This window comes from Anabrus simplex, chromosome 1 (assembly GCF_040414725.1).
Source record: "Anabrus simplex isolate iqAnaSimp1 chromosome 1, ASM4041472v1, whole genome shotgun sequence".
Taxonomy (NCBI): domain Eukaryota; kingdom Metazoa; phylum Arthropoda; class Insecta; order Orthoptera; family Tettigoniidae; genus Anabrus; species Anabrus simplex.
In genome coordinates, this window is record NC_090265.1 from 965,501,744 (window position 1) to 965,522,508 (window position 20,765).

The following is a 20,765-nucleotide window of genomic DNA, read 5'->3' on the forward strand; positions in this document are numbered from 1 at the left end:
CAGGGAGGTATGGCGGGCGCAAAGGATGTCCCATTCAAGCAATTTCAACGTGTCTTTCACTGGTTTTGCTGTGTGAAATGGCGCATTGTCATGTAACAAAATCACTTTGCTATGACTTCTAGCCCATTCCGGTTGTCTTTCGATCAATGCGTGATTTAAATTAATAATTTGTTGGCAATAGCATTGTGCATTAATAGTTATGCTGGGCTTCAAGAGTTCATAATACACAATACCGCATCGAACAGCACAGGAGGAAGAGCTCTTGGAATGAGAGGTATTCGGCAAATGGACTGGCCTGCCTGTTCCCCTGACTTAAATCCCATCGAGCACATGTGGGACATGTTGGGCAGACGTATTCCAGCATGTCCACATGCACCAACGACCATCCAACAGTTGTCAACCGCGCTGGTGGAAGAATGGAACGCCCTACCACAAGAACTCCTTACCAATCTTGTGGTTAGCATGGGAACACGTTGCAGAGCATGCATCGCTGTCTGTGGTGATCGCACACCCTTTTAAAACCATGTCCCTTCTTGTGTGATGTCCAGTCTACCATCAGGAGTCGCACTGACTTACATGTAATTTATTGTCTCTGTATAAAAGTGTCATTCCTGTTCATCACATCGCTATTCCTTTCAGTTGCCTACCATACCATACTGTACCAGTTCTTCCTATGTATGGTTCAAGTTTCATCGAGCTATGTTACTTGGCAGTGACACAACATGCGAAAGTTACTTCCGTCCATAAGTTTTGCATAGCAGTGTACTTGGTGTGAAAATGGGAAACAATGGAAAACCATCTCCAGGACCGCTGACAGTTGGGGATTCAAATCCCCTATCTCCCGAATGCAAACTAACAGCTATGTGACTAAAACTGCGTAGCCACTCGCTTGATAATACTTACAGTCTTTACAGCTGTAAAGTATGATACAAACAGAAGCAGGGAGCAGTACAGAGGGGCACTTAGCAATCCAAATACAAAAATGGTGTCTTGCCTTTCCTTTTGGGAAGCACACACTACACACCTTTTGCTTTCGTGATTCTTTCCCCCCCCCCTGACTTGGAGGGAGATTCATGGCAGGGAAATGAATATCTGTGAATCTTGCAGCCGGGTCTGGAGGATGTAGGTGTATGATTTGCATGGGAAGTGCCTCCAGATGACAACTTATCCTGCATGTTTGTTCAGAATTTCTTGCATAAGCTGCATTCTGAACTGCAGGTTAGTGTACTACTACCTCCATTCTTCCGGTGTATTATGAAGAACCTTAACACTGTGAACACCATGAGATCCAGAAAATGTCTAAATATTTTCTGGTAAAATTTCTTTAGCCTCTTCCTTGTAGCAGCATATGTAACAATATATTGATTGGATAGGTCAACAACCCCTCCACCATATCATTGTAATAGATACGTACAAAGGGTTTCTGTTTCTCCCTTCTTTTCTATCCGGGACCATCTACATTTCACTGTTGTGGATGCAACTCAGCATACAGACTTCCCTCTTATCCCTCCACTTGAGAGCCATCTAATTTTTTTGTGTACAAAACTAAAACCTCTGCCTTGAGATTCTGTTTCGTAACTTCTTTTGGGAGTTCCTTTTGATTATTTTCTATATTAGCAATGGTGTCTGTATTGAATTTGTTCAGACCAAAGAATTCATTATTATTTTTTTAATGTTATTTGTTTTACGTCCCACTAACTACTTTTTTTTAAGGTCTTCGGAGACGCTGAGGTGCCGGAATTTAGTCCCGCAGGAGTTCTTTTACGTGCCAGTAAATCTACCGACACGGGGCTGTCGTATTTGAGCACCTTCAAATACCACCAGACTGAGCCAGGATCGAACCTGCCAAGTTGGGGTTAGAAGGCCAGCGCCTTAGCCGTCTGAGCCACTCAGCCCGGCGGACCAAAGAATTCTGGACTGTTATAATTGTCCATGCTGATAAGGTACCACAAATTCAAAATATTTTCAGCCGATGTAAACACAGTCCTTGAAGGCTTTGAAATATTCAAAATATCTACTCCGAGAATGTTGGTGGAAATCTCTGTGTTTTCTTCAGTATACAGACCATATTCCAAGCATACTCCATCCCTTCTTTGCATAAATTGTACGATTCCATTCCGAAATGCAATCTTTTCTTCTTTCCATAATAAAAGACTCTCATCAATTAATATTTTGCCAGCAGGAGTATGCATAAGCTTCTGGAAATTGTGCTACCAGAGTGTCAAATACCGAGTATAACCTTCTGAAAATTTTCCTACCAGGGTGTCAAACACTGGCTTTATTTTATAATTCTGGGAGGAATTTGCCCATTATACACCGCATTGTCAGGGAAATGTAAAAAGCTGAGGAGGAGAAAAATCCTCTTCCCTGTTATCAGTTCATAGAAAATAGGTGTGGCCAACATGTGAGTGCAGGAAAAATAGTGTCCTAATTTAGCTTTCTGTACAATCCCCTGCACCAGCAGTATACAGTACTCATAAGAAGCATTATTTCATCCTTATTTGTCGAGATTCAGTCCTGGTCCTGACTTTCATTTCATCTTACTAAGCTGGAATTTATGTCAGAGATTCTGCAGGGCATGAAGATTTATCTGTTCAGTTATGTTTTGACACCTAGTCATCATAATAATTCAAATATTTTGCCTGGTTTTGCTTTCCCTAAGAAACTCTTCCGTTGCACCATGATTAAATTTTGTATCAACGCAGCACCTTCTTCGTCCCCTTACAATCCAGGTTGATGAAAAAGTTGCATTGGTTAGAATATTATCAGTACTATAGTCACTGTTGAAATCACTACTGGAATTGGAATCGAACAGTGTCGTCTCTTTAGAATGCTACTCATTCGAATTAGCTGGACCTGAACCCAGTACATGAGCGACTACAGTACTCATTCTAGGAAAATACCTGCTGCTCACGAATTCCCCTTCGTCAGAATTTACTTCACTAAGACCATGATGATTCCCACTAATTTCCAACATTTCGTACATCATGACCCATAAATCATCTTCCTGTAACTGTGGGGCTGGTAATTCCTTTTAGACATTTTAGCAGAAAATATGCAAGAGAAAGAATCGAATCAAACCCTGGTCCCTACAAATAAGGAGCAAATCATGAATTGTACACATCCGTATGATAAATGCTGTGTAACTTCCATGTTTCACAGTAAACACACACTCTTGTCATGGAGGAAGAACTTAAGACTGAGGATAAAGGAGGTCACAGTTCTAATGTGTCATCAGAGAGTTCTGTTTAGTATCAAATTTCTTTTCTTTAGCTATATTATTTATTGCAGCCAACGGGCTTTAGGTATGTTTAGGTCATGGAGGTATGTTGAATTCTTTACAAAGCAACTCATGGATGGCACAATGGTATTGGAAAAACCTGCTGCTGAAATTAAACCCTTCCACAGGCAGGCAACTGGGAAAAAAATTAGAATCGGCGGATATACCCGCATTCCCCACCGAGCAAGCAATTTGCAGCTGTGAATCTTTCTGGATCACTCATTTAGCGAGTTAAAACTTTGTTGTGACCAGCCAGAATATTAGTTCATTAAGAAATTCTTGGCTGTGATCCAGCAATAATTGCAAGCACATTCCTTATTCAGATACAATTTGAAGCAGAGGTCAACAACAGATGAAGAGAAAAGCAAGATCATTCGGATAAACATTAAATTATAACGGCTTTGCACAGTAATGATGCCCATCTCCACAGCATCAGGGTTAGGGCTATCAGCTGCTATCCTCAAAAATTTTATTCTTGGTACTGCCACAGATTTAAGAATGGCAGGAAGGCTGGTATGAGGTTAAAAGGGAATGCATAGCTCACCTCTATTGAGGGCTTGCCCGAAAAGAGCTACACCACCTCGGGAAAAGGATACAAATTTACATTCACAGTATCCATGACACTCCTGTGTTCCATAATAGCCTAAGATCAGAAATTTTACTGTCTCTTCTGTATCTCGCTGCATACCCCAATATATGATTAACACAGTTTATTGGCATCAGGTATTTCTATGAGCACATAGACATTTTAAAATATGACTACTGGGAAAATATCAGTAGATGGTTCTTCTGTTTCTTATAGAAGTCAAGATTTCATCTGGTATATCATTATAAACATGCATAAAGGGTTATAAACTATGTTGTTAATTTATTGATACTGATTATGATATCGTGTGGCCTCCGGAGAGGACTAGTGCAGCTGATGCCTGTGGGCGGGCGACCTATGTGAGTGTGTATGATGATGTGGTACGGAGAGGGTGACTGAAAATTTATTTCATTTATTAATTCAAATTTACTATGAAAAATTGATGACTAAGAGGCTAAGATGTTTCCACCATCAAACCAACTTGAAACTAAGAGGTATTCACATTGCTGCACTAGTATGGTGTGGCACTAATTTAGGACGAGGAACTCTGGTGTAAATGATTCTTAAATTCTCATCTCGAAAGAACTCGTTGCTATGACGCCACTCAGAACGTTCTTCTTGCTTCATCCGCCGCCTTCTATCAACGTAACTGACAACACAACTTGCAGGCATCCAAATTAAAGCTGTCACAAGTATTACAGTACCAACAATATTGTCACGGAGAAAGAGAAGCACTTTATTGATATTGATGTCTTCTATAATGTCCCAAAATCTTTCAACAACATCTTGAATAGTTTTTTCACAGAGACCCTGAAAATAGAAATCACAAAATTAGTTCATTAAATCAAATTATTGCTCCAACAGATGACGAACTATAGTGGTATTTCTCTACAGTCTGCATATTAATGTCTGTTTAATTTTACTGTAATCAGGCACAAAAAATGTGAAAACTATGAAAAATATCATCATCTGAAAGATCTAGAGTGATGTCCTTGCAATGTCCAATTTCAATTAGAAATTTCACACTACATACACCTTTGGTACAACATTCCCATTTTAACAAAAGTTAATACTTTATACAAAGAGTAATTGAGAATCTTCACTATGTCATAATTGTACAGTAGAATCCTGATATTATCAAGTCATCTAGACTCTGCCACTTTTTTGCATACTTGCTACTTAACCGAGGAACTGAACTACATTAAGAATGAAGATTGTGATGTTACTAAATGCTTGCACATTTTTTCTTTGGAATTGCCTATTACATGGACGGAAATTCATATAGCACGAAGTTAATTATGACCTATTCTGACAAACATTGTAATCCAAGTATTTTAATGAAGATATTATCGAACATTATTTATGCTCCGACCTTTCACTGGATGAACAACGGACATTTAAGATTTTAAAACCTGCAGTACTAAATCTATGTGTGTAGTGAATTATTTGTGTGTGCAGAACACAGCAAACTTTGAGCAGGCCTTGACTGCTGGGCGTGGCATCATTTTAGAGCTAGCTCTTTTGTGCGATGCTTATGTCATGTGGCCCTGATAACCCAGGCACTGCAGTGGATTATGCTGCTAAAATGGATTATATAACTGAATTTATCATAGATCTTTTTCCTGCAATACCCCCTGCTGCACCAGATTCATGACCTTCTAGCCACGTTATGCGGCGTTGGCACCAGAATCACCTTTGCATGGCTTCCAAGCAGAGTCCTGCAGCGAGGCTCACCGTGCAGCACTCTTCAAACCCACAGACTCCAGCAGCGCAGCCTGTGGCCACTTACTGGCCTACAGCACTGGTCCCACTCTGAGCACCATAGTCCACCGCACTGGGCGGGCTGAGTAGTTTATCTTGACTACTTCCTCGCAATAACACGTGCTCCGTGTACATTCACACTTCTATTCAGATCACTCGCTATATGAATTCCCGTACACTAATGAAAAATTTTAAAGTACGCTAATCGCAGTTTATGATAAAGATGTCTCCTGCACTGAAATAATAATAATAATAATAATAATAATAATAATAATAATAATAATAATAATAATATAGAACACAAACAAAAACTTCATTAGAAACTCTAATATTCGTTGCAATTGGCATCAAGTTAACTGAAAATGAATCTAAATAACACGAAGCATATTCAAGGTGGTGGTGGTGGTGGTGGTGATGATGATGATGATGATTGTTTAAAGAAGAGGTACAACTAGGTAACCATCCTCTATTAACGCTAATCAGAGAGAAAAAGTGGAAGGGATTCGACACCTTGAAAACTGAAGATATCGGCCAAAGAAAGGCAAGGGCCGTGAAAGGCTTCAGATGCCCAAATACCGTCAGGGGGAAAAGAACAAGAGTTAACCAAGGGAGGTTGGATAGGATAGATGAAAGTGAGGAGACTGGCATAAGTAAGTGGAAGCAACGCCAGGACTCAACTACAGGGCCCTTGGTCGCCAATCCAGCCTTCCAAGTTAAGAGTCACTGGGGCCCCTTTTAGTCATCTCTTACGAGAGGCAGGGGATACCGTGGGTATTATTCTACTGCCCCACCCACAGGGGGCTGCATATTCAAGGGACCTCTCTTGCGTTTAACTCAAAATGAACTAAAATACAAATTAAAACGACACAGAAAAAAACCTGTACACGGATTTTACTTAATTGATGTGTGTAGTGTATTGGTCATCGATTAATGGTGGTGGGGTTACTGTGAGTAAAAAGAAGAGCACCAACATTGTCTGGAAGCAGAACAGACAACCATGCATTGGGAATGAATCTCACCAAATTGAAATTTCTCTCTGAAGCTGAACTTGACGCTTACATACATAGTACTTTCTTGGCGATCTGGTGAAGTTTAGGATCGTTTTGTCCATTTATGCTCTAATAGGATGCTATATACGCTATTCTTCCATGCACAAATTTGATTTAAATATCTTTCCAGCTCATCTGTTGGAATAGGACCATCTAAAACGTCTGCCCATGAAGCAAACTTCATTCATTACTCTGGTAAATTATGGCATAGGGAAGATTGGAATGTTCGTCATTCATGCATGCCTTCTTCATATCGTTCGGTTACACAAAATGAACATCTTTCCCATCACTGTCAACTACAGGCTTGAATACTGACCAAATACGACTTTTAATGTTCGAATCCGGTTTAGAAGTCTTGTATTGTCCGGTTTCTAGCTTTTCCTTTACTTCATGTTTTCTTGCCAAGGTTTCTTATCGTTTGAAGCCGCAGTCCACATTCATTTCTGAAAATAGGATAGACGGAGAAGTCAAATAGAAAACCACAGCAAACGCGATCGTCTCCACTCGACCCTAATGCAACGCACTCTGCTGACACGCAGTACACTGTACACATTGAAGCAGTCAGCCTACAGCACTACTACAGCGCTGTCCTTGGCTCACCGTGTATGAACGACATAGCACTGCCCAGCCTAGCCTGTGCAATGACGTTATGGGCTTCTTATGTTCGAGCCTTCTAAAGCCCACTTACATCTACTGCCGAAGCAGCTTATGAGCTGGGCCATTGTGGAGGACTCTGCTTCCAAGCCATGTTGGAACTGCACGGAACTAACTTGTGGATCACGCTGCAGAAGAAGCGGTACTTTTACCACCTAGACCTATAAGCGTATGTGGTTGCAAAATTATTTGTTCTCCGCTATGTTGAACCATCTCGGTGTCCTGAGAACCGGTATGGTTAGCTATTCAAATTCCCAACAAGCTGAGCAATTAAGATGACAACTGCAGTATGGCAGTCCTCTTTCCAGCCTTCACGAAGAGAGGCTGTAGTTTTGTATAGGCTTAGGATAGGTAATGGAAGATCTATGCACTCTTACCTCCTTAAGAGAGAAGGCCCCCACAGTGTGTTCTTGTGATGCTGAATTCACCATGGCCCACACCTCTCTAGCCTAAGACGGATCTTCAGCCTGCAGAAGACACTCAAAGTCATAGTACCTGATGAGAATACTGCCAATCTCGTCATTCGCTTTATATACGAGAGTGGATTAATCACGAGCACATAAATTTCACATGTTGTGTAAACTTAGATTCCCTTTTGATGCGTGTGTCCTTATCGACATAATAAAATAATTTTTGTTTTATTTCTTAATTCATTTTAAAATTTCCCCATTAGATAAATAGTTTTTTATTTTTATTCCTGTTACCACTTAATTTGTTCAGAGAGGATTGTTACTTAGTTTCATTTCCTCTTAAAACAAAAATCACTATCACCGGCTAGGATCATGGCACATGTGAAGTGGAGTGGTGATTTTTAAAAAAATTTGAGACTTGGGTACTAATTTTGTTATACTGTATTTGTTTTTCCGACCTCATACTACATTTAAACGTGCCCAGAAGCATTGTGTCTAGCAACTCTCAAGTAAGTTTTTAGTGAATACCCTATTATTTCAAAAGGACACAACAGTTATTTGATATTAATCTTATTTCAACAGGTGTCGCCATCTCCAAACTGTACTGCGAAGAAAATAATCTTCTTCTACTACTACTTGTACTACTACTACTACTACTACTACTACTACTCAGATCATCTTTGAGAGTGAAGCACCATCTGGAAGAAAGACTAAGGTCGGCAAGAGAATGCCAAGCACTCGACAGACGTAGAGTGGATGAGAGGACTGGAGAGTGATCATGGAGAGAGAGACCTATATGGACAAACAACACTGGCGAGAGATCATTCAATAGCATCCTACCCGACAAGCTGGAAGAGTTACATGATGATGATTATGATAATGATGACTAATGATGCAAGATAGTTATGAAAATTTATCGTTACACTGCATATATACAAGTAAATATAAGTAACGATTCCACCCCAAGTATTACCTTATTACAAAATCCCTGTATACACGGAGTGCCATCTGGAAGAATGTCTTGGGGGTCAACTGGGAAGCAAGTGTCATTCAAATTCATACGGCAACATCGTTTACATGCATCCGTGACTGTAAAAAAGAGAAAAGAATGAAAAGATCACTCACAAGCAATATCTTTGCAAAATAATGAAGGTTATAATGTTTCTTTGCTCCACTCCCAATTCTAACAAAAGATGAAGGTAGAGTCAGACAAAATAATTCCATCAAATATCAAACAATGGCATTTACAAAAGCAGCCACAGCAGAAGCCTCTAACAAAGACAACACCTTTGCTGTCTTTAGAAATTTCAAAGGAACAGAAACTTTTTCAGTGACATTTAAAATTGCTTGTAAACATAACCATTCAATGTAAAAATAAAGAAAACTAGCTACTGTACTTATTGTTGATGGATTAGTTTTTATACCATTACAAAAAAAAAAAGAAAGCATATTTTCACAATTTCTTCAGTATTCCTAATCAAGTCCAAGATATTTCTTTCCCCCCCTTTTTTTTTTTTTTTTTTTTTTTTTTACAAGTTGTTTTACAAAAATACTCATCAGAGTGGGATGTGTCAGACCCTACCCACTGATGCTGGGGTGTATGCAGGTGAACTTATCAGAAGCCCTTATAAGAGGCACAGTCTGATAACTGCATACAGGAGATAAATCTCCACAATGGAATTATTGCCCGCCTAGCAATTCCGAATGGAAAATTCTGAATTCCCATGGAGGGAATTTGATATTTTTCACCAACAGAGCATGTCAAAAACTGCACAAGATATTTCTTAACCTTTAAACTACCGAGCTCGATAGTTGCAGGCGCTTAAGTGCGGCCATTATCCAGTATTCGGGAGATAGTAGGTTCGAACCCCACTGTTGGCAGCCCTGAAAATGGTTTTCCATGGTTTCCCATTTTCACACCAGGCAAATGCTGGGGCTGTACCTTAATTAAGGCCATGTCCACTTCCTTCCCACTCTTAGTCATTTCCTGTCCCATCGTCGCCATAAGACCTATCTGTCGGTGCAACGTAAAAAAAAAAACCCTTTAAATTGTGATCAATACTAACGTCAATATACTTTCTGGAAATTACTCTTAACCAATGCTAAGACAGACACTGAAATGCAGTATCACCTTAGATATGCTAGTACATCATCTCCTTAAAATGATTTTTCACAACCATGACTTCAGTACCCAGACCAAGCTACGAGGAGGTGTCAAAAAATAACCAGAATGATTTAATTACAGAAAAATACTGACTACCTTTATTCAAATTTTCTTACAAACCTTCAAAGTATTCATAGTTTATGTTTGTGGGTTACTGTAGTCACGTCCTAGTTCGTGAACCATGGGCAACGGCTGAGTGGCCTAGTAAGTGGTCCTGAGAGTTGGGATACCAGTTGCTATGGAATGGGAGTGGGCATCTCGGACATATTCTGAGTCGTGACCCTCCTTGTGCTCAGGCGGCTAGGACTATACAATTCACTGGTGGTCCATAACCTGTTAGAGGAGAGATCGTCACTTGGACTATGTGCAAGTAGGGCAGCATCCTGCTTCATGAATTTACCAAGCTCAGAACACTTTAAGCAAGCCTCGGACCTATGGGAGTAATGGAGTCCCACTCCCATTTGACAGGCGAGGGACTCCTTGGAAACAACTTGGCGAACAAAATGGAATTCGATGGGGGGCTATCAATATTAATGGGGCTTATGGAAGAAAGAAGGTAGAATTGGCTGAGTCAGCAAAGAGGATGCATCTGGATGTGCTAGGAGTAAGTGATATTCGGGTAAGGGGAGATAACGAGGAAGAGATAGGAGATTATAAAGTGTACTTGACGGGTGTTAGAAAGGGAAGGGCAGAGTCTGGGGTAGGGCTCTTTATCGGGAATACCATTGCACGCAACATAGTTTCTGTTAGGCACGTAAATGAGCGAATGATGTGGGTAGATTTGTCAGTTGCAGGAATTAGGACTAGAATTGTGTCCGTGTATTCACCATGTGAGGGTGCAGATGAGGATGAAGTTGACAAGTTTTATGAAGCATTGAGTGACATCGTGGTCAGGGTCAACAGCAAGGATAGAATAGTGCTAATGGGCGATTTCAATGCGAGAGTTGGGAATAGAACTGAAGGATACGAAAGGGTGATTGGTAAATGTGGGGAAGATATGGAAGCTAATGGGAATGGGAAGCATTTGCTGGACTTCTGTGCTAGTATGGGTTTAGCTGTTACGAATACATTCTTCAAGCATAAGGCTATTCACCGCTACACATGGGAGGCTAGGGGTACCAGATCCATAATAGATTACATATCTTAACAGACTTTGAATTCAGGAAATCTGTTAGGAATGTACGAGTTTTTCGCGGATTTTTCGATGATACAGACCACTATCTGATCTGTAGTGAACTAAGTATCTCAAGGCCTAGGGTAGAGAAAGTGAAATCTGTCTGCAAACGAATAAGGGTAGAAAATCTCCAGGACGAGGAAATTAGACAGAAGTACATGGATATGATTAGTGAGAAGTTTCGAACAGTAGACAGTAAGCAGGTTCAGGATATAGAAAGTGAATGGGTGGCATACAGGGATGCTGTAGTAGAAACAGCAAGGGAATGCCTAGGAACAACTGTGTGTAAAGATGGGAAAAGGCGAACATCTTGGTGGAATGATGAAGTGAGAGCAGCCTGTAAACATAAAAAGAAGGCTTATCAGAAATGGCTCCAAACAAGGGCCGAGGCAGACAGGGATCGGTACGTAGATGAAAGAAACAGAGCGAAACACATAGTTGTTGAATCCAAAATGAAGTCATGGGAAGATTTTGGTAATAACCTGGAAAGGCTAGGTCAAGCAGCAGGGAAACCTTTCTGGACAGTAATAAAGAATCTTAGGAAGGGAGGGAAAAAGGAAATGAACAGTGTTTTGAGTAATTCAGGTGAACTCATAATAGATCCCAGGGAATCACTGGAGAGGTGGAGGGAATATTTTGAACATCTTCTCAATGTAAAAGGAAATCATCATGGTGGTGTTGCAAACAGCCAAGCTCATGGGGAGGAGGAAAATGATGTTGGTGAAATTATGCTTGAGGAAGTGGAAAGGATAGTAAATAAACTCCATAGTCATAAGGCAGCAGGAATAGATGAAATTAGACCTGAAATGGTGAAGTATAGTGGGAAGGCAGGGATGAAATGGCTTCATAGAGTAGTAAAATTAGCGTGGAGTGTTGGTAAGGTACCTTCAGATTGGACAAAAGCAGTAACTGCACCTATCTATAAGCAAGGGAACAGGAAGGATTGCAACAACTATCGAGGTATCTCATTGATTAGTATACCAGGCAAAGTATTCACTGGCATCTTGGAAGGGAGGGTCCGATCAGTCGTTGAGAGGAAGTTGGATGAAAACCAGTGTGGTTTCAGACCACAGAGAGGCTGTTAGGATTAGATTTTCAGTATGCGCCAGGTAACTGAAAAATGCTACGAGAGGAATAGGCAGTTGTGTTTATGTTTCGTAGATCTAGAGAAAGCATATGACAGGGTACCGAGGGAAATGAGGTTTGCCATACTGGGGGACTATGGAATTAAAGGTAGATTATTAAAATCAATCAAAGGCATTTATGTTGACAATTGGGCTTCAGTGAGAACTGATGGTAGAATGAGTTCTTGGTTCAGGGTACTTACAGGAGTTAGACAAGGCTGTAATCTTTCACCTTTGCTGTTCGTAGTTTACATGGATCATCTGCTGAAAGGTATAAAATGGCAGGGAGGGATTCAGTTAGGTGGAAATGTAGTAAGCAGTTTGGCCTATGCTGACGACTTGGTCTTAATGGCAGACTGTGCCGAAAGCCTGCAGTCTAATATCTTGGAACTTGAAAATAGGTGCAATGAGTATGGTATGAAAATTAGCCTCTCGAAGATTAAATTGATGTCAGTAGGTAAGAAATTCAACAGAATTGAATGTCAGATTGGTGATACAAAGCTAGAACAGGTCGATAATTTCAAGTATTTAGGTTGTGTGTTCTGCCAGGATGGTAATATAGAAAGTGAGATTGAATCAAGGTGTAGTAAAGCTAATGCAGTGAGCTCGCAGTTGCGGTCAGCAGTATTCTGTAAGAATTAAGTCAGCTCCCAGACGAAACTATCTTTACATCGGTTTGTTTTCAGACCAACTTTGCTTTACGGGAGCGAAAGCTGGGTGGACTCAGGATATCTTATTCATAAGTTAGAAGTAACAGACATGAAAGTAGCAAGAATGATTGTTGGTACAAACAGGTGGGAACAATGGCAGGATGGTACTCGGAATGAGGAGATAAAGGCTAATTTAGGAATGAACTTGATGGATGAAGCTGTACGCATAAACCGGCTTCAGTGGTGGGGTCATGTGAGGCGAATGGAGGAGGATAGGTTACCTAGGAGAATAATCGACTCTGCAATGGAGGGTAAGAGATGTCGAGGGAGACCAAGACGACGATGGTTAGACTCGGTTTCTAACGATTTAAAGATAAGAGGTATAGAACTAAATGAGGCCACAACACTAGTTGCAAATCGAGGATTGTTGTGACGTTTAGTAAATTCTCAGAGGCTTGCTGCCTGAACGCTGAGAGGCATAACAGTCTATAATGATAATGTATGTATGTATGTATGTATGTATGTATGTATGTATGTATGTATGTATGTATGTATGTATGTATGTTCAAAGTATTCTCCCTCAGACACAATACAATGGTTCCAGCATTTCGCCCACTGTTCAAAACACTCCCTGAAGTCCTTTCTTGATAGTCTGTAATGTATTCCTGAAATTGCATTGTTTACTTCTTGATCACTTTGAAAATTACAACCCTGAAATTCCTTTTTCACTGCAGGGAATAAGTAGAAGTCACATGGTACTAGGTCCGGTGAATAAGGTGGATGTGGCATCACCTCAATGCCCAATTCGGTTATTGTGTCTTGTGTCTTGATTGCCTGATGCACAGGTGCGTTGTCCTGGTGCAGGATCAATCCCATTTGAGCAATGTTTGGTCTTTTTTCTGCAATTTTTCTTTTCAATGGCCCTGTTAACACTTCACAATAGTAATCAGTAGTAACAGTATGTTGCTTTTTCACTCCATGATCATACACAGTACTCTGCTTATCAAAAAAGACAAGGCGCATGACTTCCCTGCACTCGCCTTCACTTTTGCCTTTTAGGATCTTGGACTGCAGGGATGTTTCCGTTGGATACTTTGCTGTTTTGTCTCTGGGTCATAATGATGGAACTGGGACTCGTCACATGTGATAACACTGTCCAAAAAAATCTGGCACCCGCCGAAGTCCTCCTTTTCATTCTTGACATGCCATCACACAGTGAGACTTCTGTTCATCATTCATCACACGTGGCACCTATTCCGCTGAAACTTTTCTGTGCCCTAGCACACTGCGTATAATGTCTTTGGCTGATCCACAGAAGATGTTTATCATTCCAGCAATCTGTTCAATGGTTAAATGGCGGTCTTTCTGCAACATGACATCAATTGTATTCACATTAATATAGGTTTTCGAAGTTGAGGTCTTACGGGGCGTGGAGCATCCTCAAAATCAGTTTTACCCCCCTTAAAGCGTTTATGTCACTAAAATATTTGCATCTTTTCCATAGCTTCCTTTCTGTAAGCTTGCTGCAACATTTCCACTGTTTGTGTTGGAGTTTTGTCCAGGAGAACACAAAATCTAATTGAAGCGCGCTACTGCAACATGAGATCCATGTTGGGTGCAGCGAACACAGCCTCTTTCCTCAGCTGCTCCCCTGCTACTGAGAAGCCTGAGGCAAGCGACGTTCTTTGCACTGTATCACTTAAGGTCAGACCTTTCCAGTACTACCACCTGTAAGCTCCAGCATGGAATTATGAAACACAAAAAAAGTCATACCAGTTATTTTCTGACACCCCTTCGATGTTTACAATGTCTCAGTTACACCAACACTTGCTTATGGATTGAGATTTGGAATATCCAGAAGACACTTAAAATGCTTGGGGAAAAAATATCACACAAGCTACATCAATAGAGATGAGTCTGCTCCAGCTCCCAACTGGGAATCACTCAAAAGAGTTGGTTCATTTGTTCATTCGAGGGTGGTGGGAACAGACTTTTCACTCTTCACTCCATCAATTTGTTCATGAGCTGCCCAAATTCCCTGGAGGGTGGAGGTTGAGTAGTGACAATGTTGTTTGTATTCTAAACCACACAAAAACTGGCCGTCGCAGAAGATGACTTTCTTTCAAAATCCTCTTGTTTGAAACAGGTTGAAGATATTGTGCATGTGGTAGGATTCTAAGTATCATCTCTTTGGCCACCAGCTATTCACAGTTTATGAATACCCTTGCATTTTGAGAATGTACAAAATTAAATACTTTGTGCAGTTGAGTACATATGGTTTCAGAAATTTAACCTCAATTTAATTTCATTTTGGTGTTGATACTTGTTTGCCCTTAACCTATTGGATCTTCATCCCTCATAGATTCTACATGCATACAGCAAGTAAAATGGTAAGTAATTTTCAATAAAATATTAGTTTATTGGCTATTTTATTTCATTTTATATGCGTCATTATATGTTCATATTTTGACATGTGGTGCAATAGTGACATTCCTTTTGAAATGCATTGTAGCATTATTATTTATAAATTTCATTTTCCGTATTGACAGACTCAAAGTATAGATAAGAAATGTGTTTTTCCACCATTCAATACACAATTTATTTTAATAGATTAAGCTAGTACCGGTTTCGGCTCTTTAACGGCCATCATCAGCTAGTACATGTTTTGTTTTAGCCATTAGACAATACACAAGTTGTTATTGTATTAGGCATCCGGATGTCTAATGGGGGATGGAATAATAGCATATAATTAAAATATCAGTGGTCATGACGATACTAAATATAAACTCCAAGGGCCCCCTGCTCAACATAACCGAAGATTTCTACATTTCTTTAGACCAGTACGCCAACCCCAATCATAACATTAATGATATTAATGAAAAAACCAGCATTATTTTTGACAAAGCCATTCCGATATTAAAGAATGATTATCTCAAAATAGTAAACACACGCTCTAACAAACCAACGAATCACAAGCCTGACCCCGCCCCTACTTCTCCAACGGCCACTCCTTCTTCCCCTCCACCTACATTCCCCTCCACAGCTAATATGAGCCCCAGACTCACTCGCAGTAGAACACAACAAGCCTTCAAACACATCAGCACAAGACTTCCACAACAACTATAGTAAGTACTCTTTCCATACACACACTAGGCATTCCTTCATGCACACACTACCGGCATACTTATATCACTTTATCTTTACAGACTACAAGAACAAACATAGACGAGAGAAGTGTTACCACCGACTACTTCTAAATACATGCTCGAGACCTGCTGTTTGCTGTATTGAAACTTGCCATAGTATATCACAAGTTGGGATATATAACATAACGAAATTTCATCATGACAAAGGCCCACATCAATAAGACGTACACTAGTTTCAAAATGTCCTCGAAGATTACCCTACGCAACTAAAATCAACATTACTTAGAAGGATCTGCACAGAGGACAGAAGAATGGAATCCATATAACATAAATTGAAAAATTTTAACAAGTGTCTACCTATACGTACAATTTTAATGTGTTGAAACTTTTTAAATGTTATATATTGTGACCTGTGTGTTTTTAATGTTTTACATACCGGTACTCATGCTCTATTTATAACTTTTTAACCTGACCACTGATATTTTAATTATATGCTATTATTCCATCCCCCATTAGACATCCGGATGCCTAATACAATAACAACTTGTGTATTGTCTAATGGCTAAAACAAAACATGTACTAGCTGATGATGGCCGTTAAAGAGCCGAAACCGGTACTAGCTTAATCTATTAAAATAAATTGTGTATTGAATGGTGGAAAAACACATTTCTTATCTATGCATTGTAGCATACGCACCAAGTGTACTGGCTCCAAACTTCCTGTAACACTGTTGATAAATTGTTCTGGAAAGAAAATCTCACATCACTGCAAAAAACTGAAGTTTAAAGATTATGTTTTCAAAAATCAGACCTGGCCAACAGCTGGAAACTGCAGATGATGATGATGATGATGATGATGATGATGATGATGATGATGAAAGATGATATTTTTAAAATCTTGCTCTCTCACTGGTGGTTTACAGGTCATTCGGGATCTCTGATGACAAGTTTGAAGGCTGCTGGTGGCGCTGTTATCAACTTGAGCACGTCAAAATCGGGAGTATTGATTTATGTCAGTACTGAGAACGTATGTTGAGCTTTGTGACATTAACTGCAACAATGCCGAAGCGGATTGACCCTTATTGGGAGGGCTACATAACAGCCCTTTCCAATGCTAAATATAGCTATTCTGCAATCCAGGGAACGTGCAAGAAGTGTGATTTCTTGATATCAAAGAACAGGATCAGTGCTGTATCGAATAAAATAGGTACTAATGCAAGAATGCTGTATGAGGACTATCTGTCAGGGGACAGATGGAAAAATGTGGCATCATTAGACGAAGCATATGTGTACCTTAGTGACTGTAATAAACCCCGCTCAATTTACTACCACCCTAGAGATAAAATTTTTTATCAAACATTGTATAAAGAATACCAGAAAAGTCCAAGGGGTTTCATGATCATCACTGGATACTGCTACAATGGCAAGTCAACCATTCACCGTGTTGCTAATAATGTGAAGTTGAACTCTACATACTATCCGCAAGAGATTTCAACGCCCATTTACAACACAGATATCACAGTACTATATGGGAGGGCGAAAAATCAGGTATGCGCACATCAATATAAAGCACCCAGTCACATCTCTCGTTCAACCCATCTGTTCTTTGAGAGAATGGCGATGGAAACTGGTATCCGTGCAATTTCTTTTACTGACATTCCGGTGAAGTAACTCAATAGGTCACCCATGAACTTCTGTGCATTTGGACTTCTAAAAAGCGCCTTAGGAAGTAGATGTCCACACACTATCAATGGCTCTGGAAAGCCTGTCAGGAGGAGTGGGATAAGATACACATGCTAGCTCTGTGAAAAAGTCTCCTGCAATGGAAATTACGTTGTCATGCTATAGCTAGAAATGCTGGCTTTCCAATTGAGCATGATCATTGATGGAGACATGGCTTCTCATAAGACGATCCTTCAAACATCGTCCCAAGAGATCCCAAATGACCTTTCTGTATTTTCTCTGATATTGTTGTTTTTGCCACGCATGTGTGTGCTCCTCCCTGGGGACGTGGGTCCGCAGTTGCTCTGCTCCACTGGAAGCCTTCTTGATTCATGGGGTGAGCTTCCTTCTTTATCGTAACGATGCAACTTTGGTTTTATTCTTTTGGGTGCAGGATTTTTCTACTCTTCTCTTCTTTGAAGTGAAATATTTCATACAGAAATGTCATAGTTATTGGCTGACTCCATATATTCCTTCAACTTAGTAAGGCAGGCAGGCAGGCCCGTTTTAAACATTGTTTAACTTGTAAAATTTTTGACCCCTGTATATCTATCAGTAAGAGAAAGCATATTACCCAGGTACACTTGTCCCAAATTTACAGTGCCAAGATGCCAATGCATCAGCACTAAAATTCTGTATGAAACATGCCAGGATGCCGATTCAATCGGCACCCTCTCATAAGTGGTGGTGTTATGCAGTGAGGCGCTAGATTGCTCCACACATCACGTTGTATGAAGGTAGAATGTTAGTAATTCCATTTATGTCATTAGATGTCACTGCCATAGCTTCATTTTTGCTACTTTACTCGTCCATTGTGAGGGTATAGCCTGTGAGCAGTTGACATCCACGTGCCGCCTTGTTTGTTTATGTTTGTGTGTTGTAATTTGTTTTCCTTAATTTTACGTTCTAACTGGCGCATCTGAGTTATTTATCATAATATATTAAGTTTATTATTATTTCTACTGTAGTTATAGTTACACAGTAATTTATTTAGGTCATAGTAAAGTTGTAAATAGTACATTTATCACAACAAGGCATGTCGTCACGTAAGCCTATTTCTGGAGATGAAACTGAGGCACTTTTGGATCACTTTGAAGATATATGTGACTCTAATTTTAGTGAAAGTGATGATTATGATGTTTCTGGGCCATCAGATAGTGCGCCAGAGAATGATGGAGCTGTGCTATTGGCTAATGGGCTTACAATAGTTCCTGCAAAATCAAGGAGTGATATTTCAAGTGACAATGCTAATGAAAATGACAGTGACAGTGAATTAGATGATTCTTGGACTGAATGTATATTCCCAGAAAATCATGTTGTCCATCCCCACCATTTTTATGAAATCCCAGGCCCAAAACATGTACCTCAACCTGATGCTCCACCCATAGAATATTTCAATCTATTCTTTAAACTTCCATTTCTGACATTATTAGTAACAGAGACTAACAGATATGCTTCACAATCTATAAAGAAATTTCAGAATAAACTTTCACCTGCATCAAGGGCATCCAGCTGGCATAACACTTATTGGCTTGTATACTAAACATGTGACTGAACAAGAAACCTACAGTAGCTAGTTACTGGTCAGCTTCATTCTCCCAAAGTTAACTTTGGTTTAGGCAGATCTTTGCCAGAAACAAAATTCAGGTTTTGTTGAAATTCTTTTATTATGCAGATAATAGAGGTCTTGCTGCCCCTAACAAAGAAAATTATCATCCCCATGGAAAATTTCAGCCTGACCATGACCATGCCAATCGAGTTTCAAGGTACCATTTCACTGCACATTAGCAACTATCTGCTCACATACCAGTTACATACAAATAAATACCAGCACAGGTGGGGCATAAAACTGTGGATGATATGTGATTCAGTAGTGGATTACTGCTTAGAATTTTGTGTACAGAGGTGCAAAATTTCAAAAAGATAAAGACAATATTGTAAAGCATGGTTTAGGGTACTGTGTGGTATTGCACCTAGTCACTATAGTAATCACTTACAGAAAGCATACCATGTGTTTCTTGACAATTTCTTTATGTCAGTGCTATTAGTGACAGATATGTTGCATAACAGGAACTGTACGACGAAACAGAAAAGGATTGCCTCAGTATTTGAAAGAAAAGTTTGGTGTTGCAGGTAGAAAGTACTTCACGTCAGGGCCTGTACAAGCTATGGGCTATAGGTAAAAGAAGAGTCAGAGGAATCCTGTCCTTCTACTGACTAGTGAAGGTAGGGCTGCTGATAAAACTTTCACAACTAAACGCTATGGTCAGCAAAAAGAAGTTACAAAACAAGAAGTGGTGTGTAATTATAATAAATACATGGGTGGGATTGATACTAGTGATATGATGAAATGAAATGTCGTATGGCTTTTAGTGCCGGGATATCCCAGGACGGGTTCGGCTCGCCAGGTGCAGGTCTCTCTATTTGACACCCGTAGGTGACCTGCGCGTCGTGATGAGGATGAAATGATGATGAAGACAACACATACACCCAGCCCCCCGTGTCATTGGAATTAACCAATTAAGGTTTAAATCCCCGACCCGGCCGGGAATCGAACCCGGGACCCTCTGAACCGAAGGCCAGTATGCTGACCGTTCTGCCAACGAGTCGGACAGTGATATGATGTTGTACCTTGATGAGAGAAAAAACTGTGGAATATTGGAAGAAGGTACCTTTCAATACTATTGCAAGGATGGTGTTAAATAGTTACATTCTTTATAAGGAAAATTTTGGAGGAGCTCGACACCCCATGTCAAGAGTGGCTTATACAGCGTCAATGATTGGAAAGTGAGTGCCTTGAACATAAGCAGTCTGGTGTGGTTTCATTTGGCAGTGTGAGTGATGTAAATGGAAGTACTTTTACTAAAGTGCGAAAACTTCCTGAAAAAACAGGAGTCTAACTGTTTGTGTGTGTAGTACCAAATCGAAAAGGTGTAGAGCAAGAACAGTGTGTTGCAAATGTAGCAGAGGCCTACATCTAGATTGTGGTCCAAAACATAAGTGCAATATGATCAAATGAAATTTATCATGAAGTTCTGGTGGAGGG

General features: G+C 40.1%; 1 protein-coding gene across 3 annotated transcripts in view; it reads right to left on the reverse strand.

Annotated features, from left to right (window-relative positions):
• Positions 1-1,048: 1,048 nt before the first annotated feature.
• Tace (ADAM 17-like protease Tace) overlaps positions 1,049-20,765 on the reverse strand; it is a 230,982-nt gene continuing 211,265 nt past the window's right edge. For all 3 annotated transcript variants that reach the window (XM_067136788.2, XM_067136787.2, XM_067136789.2), the window contains exons 12-13: positions 8,714-8,829; positions 1,049-4,676 (exon numbers count right to left, since the gene is read on the reverse strand). In XM_067136788.2, coding sequence (XP_066992889.2) covers positions 4,365-4,676; positions 8,714-8,829 — 428 coding nt within the window. In that variant the 3' untranslated portion in view covers positions 1,049-4,364. The remainder of the gene's footprint in view (positions 4,677-8,713; positions 8,830-20,765) is intronic.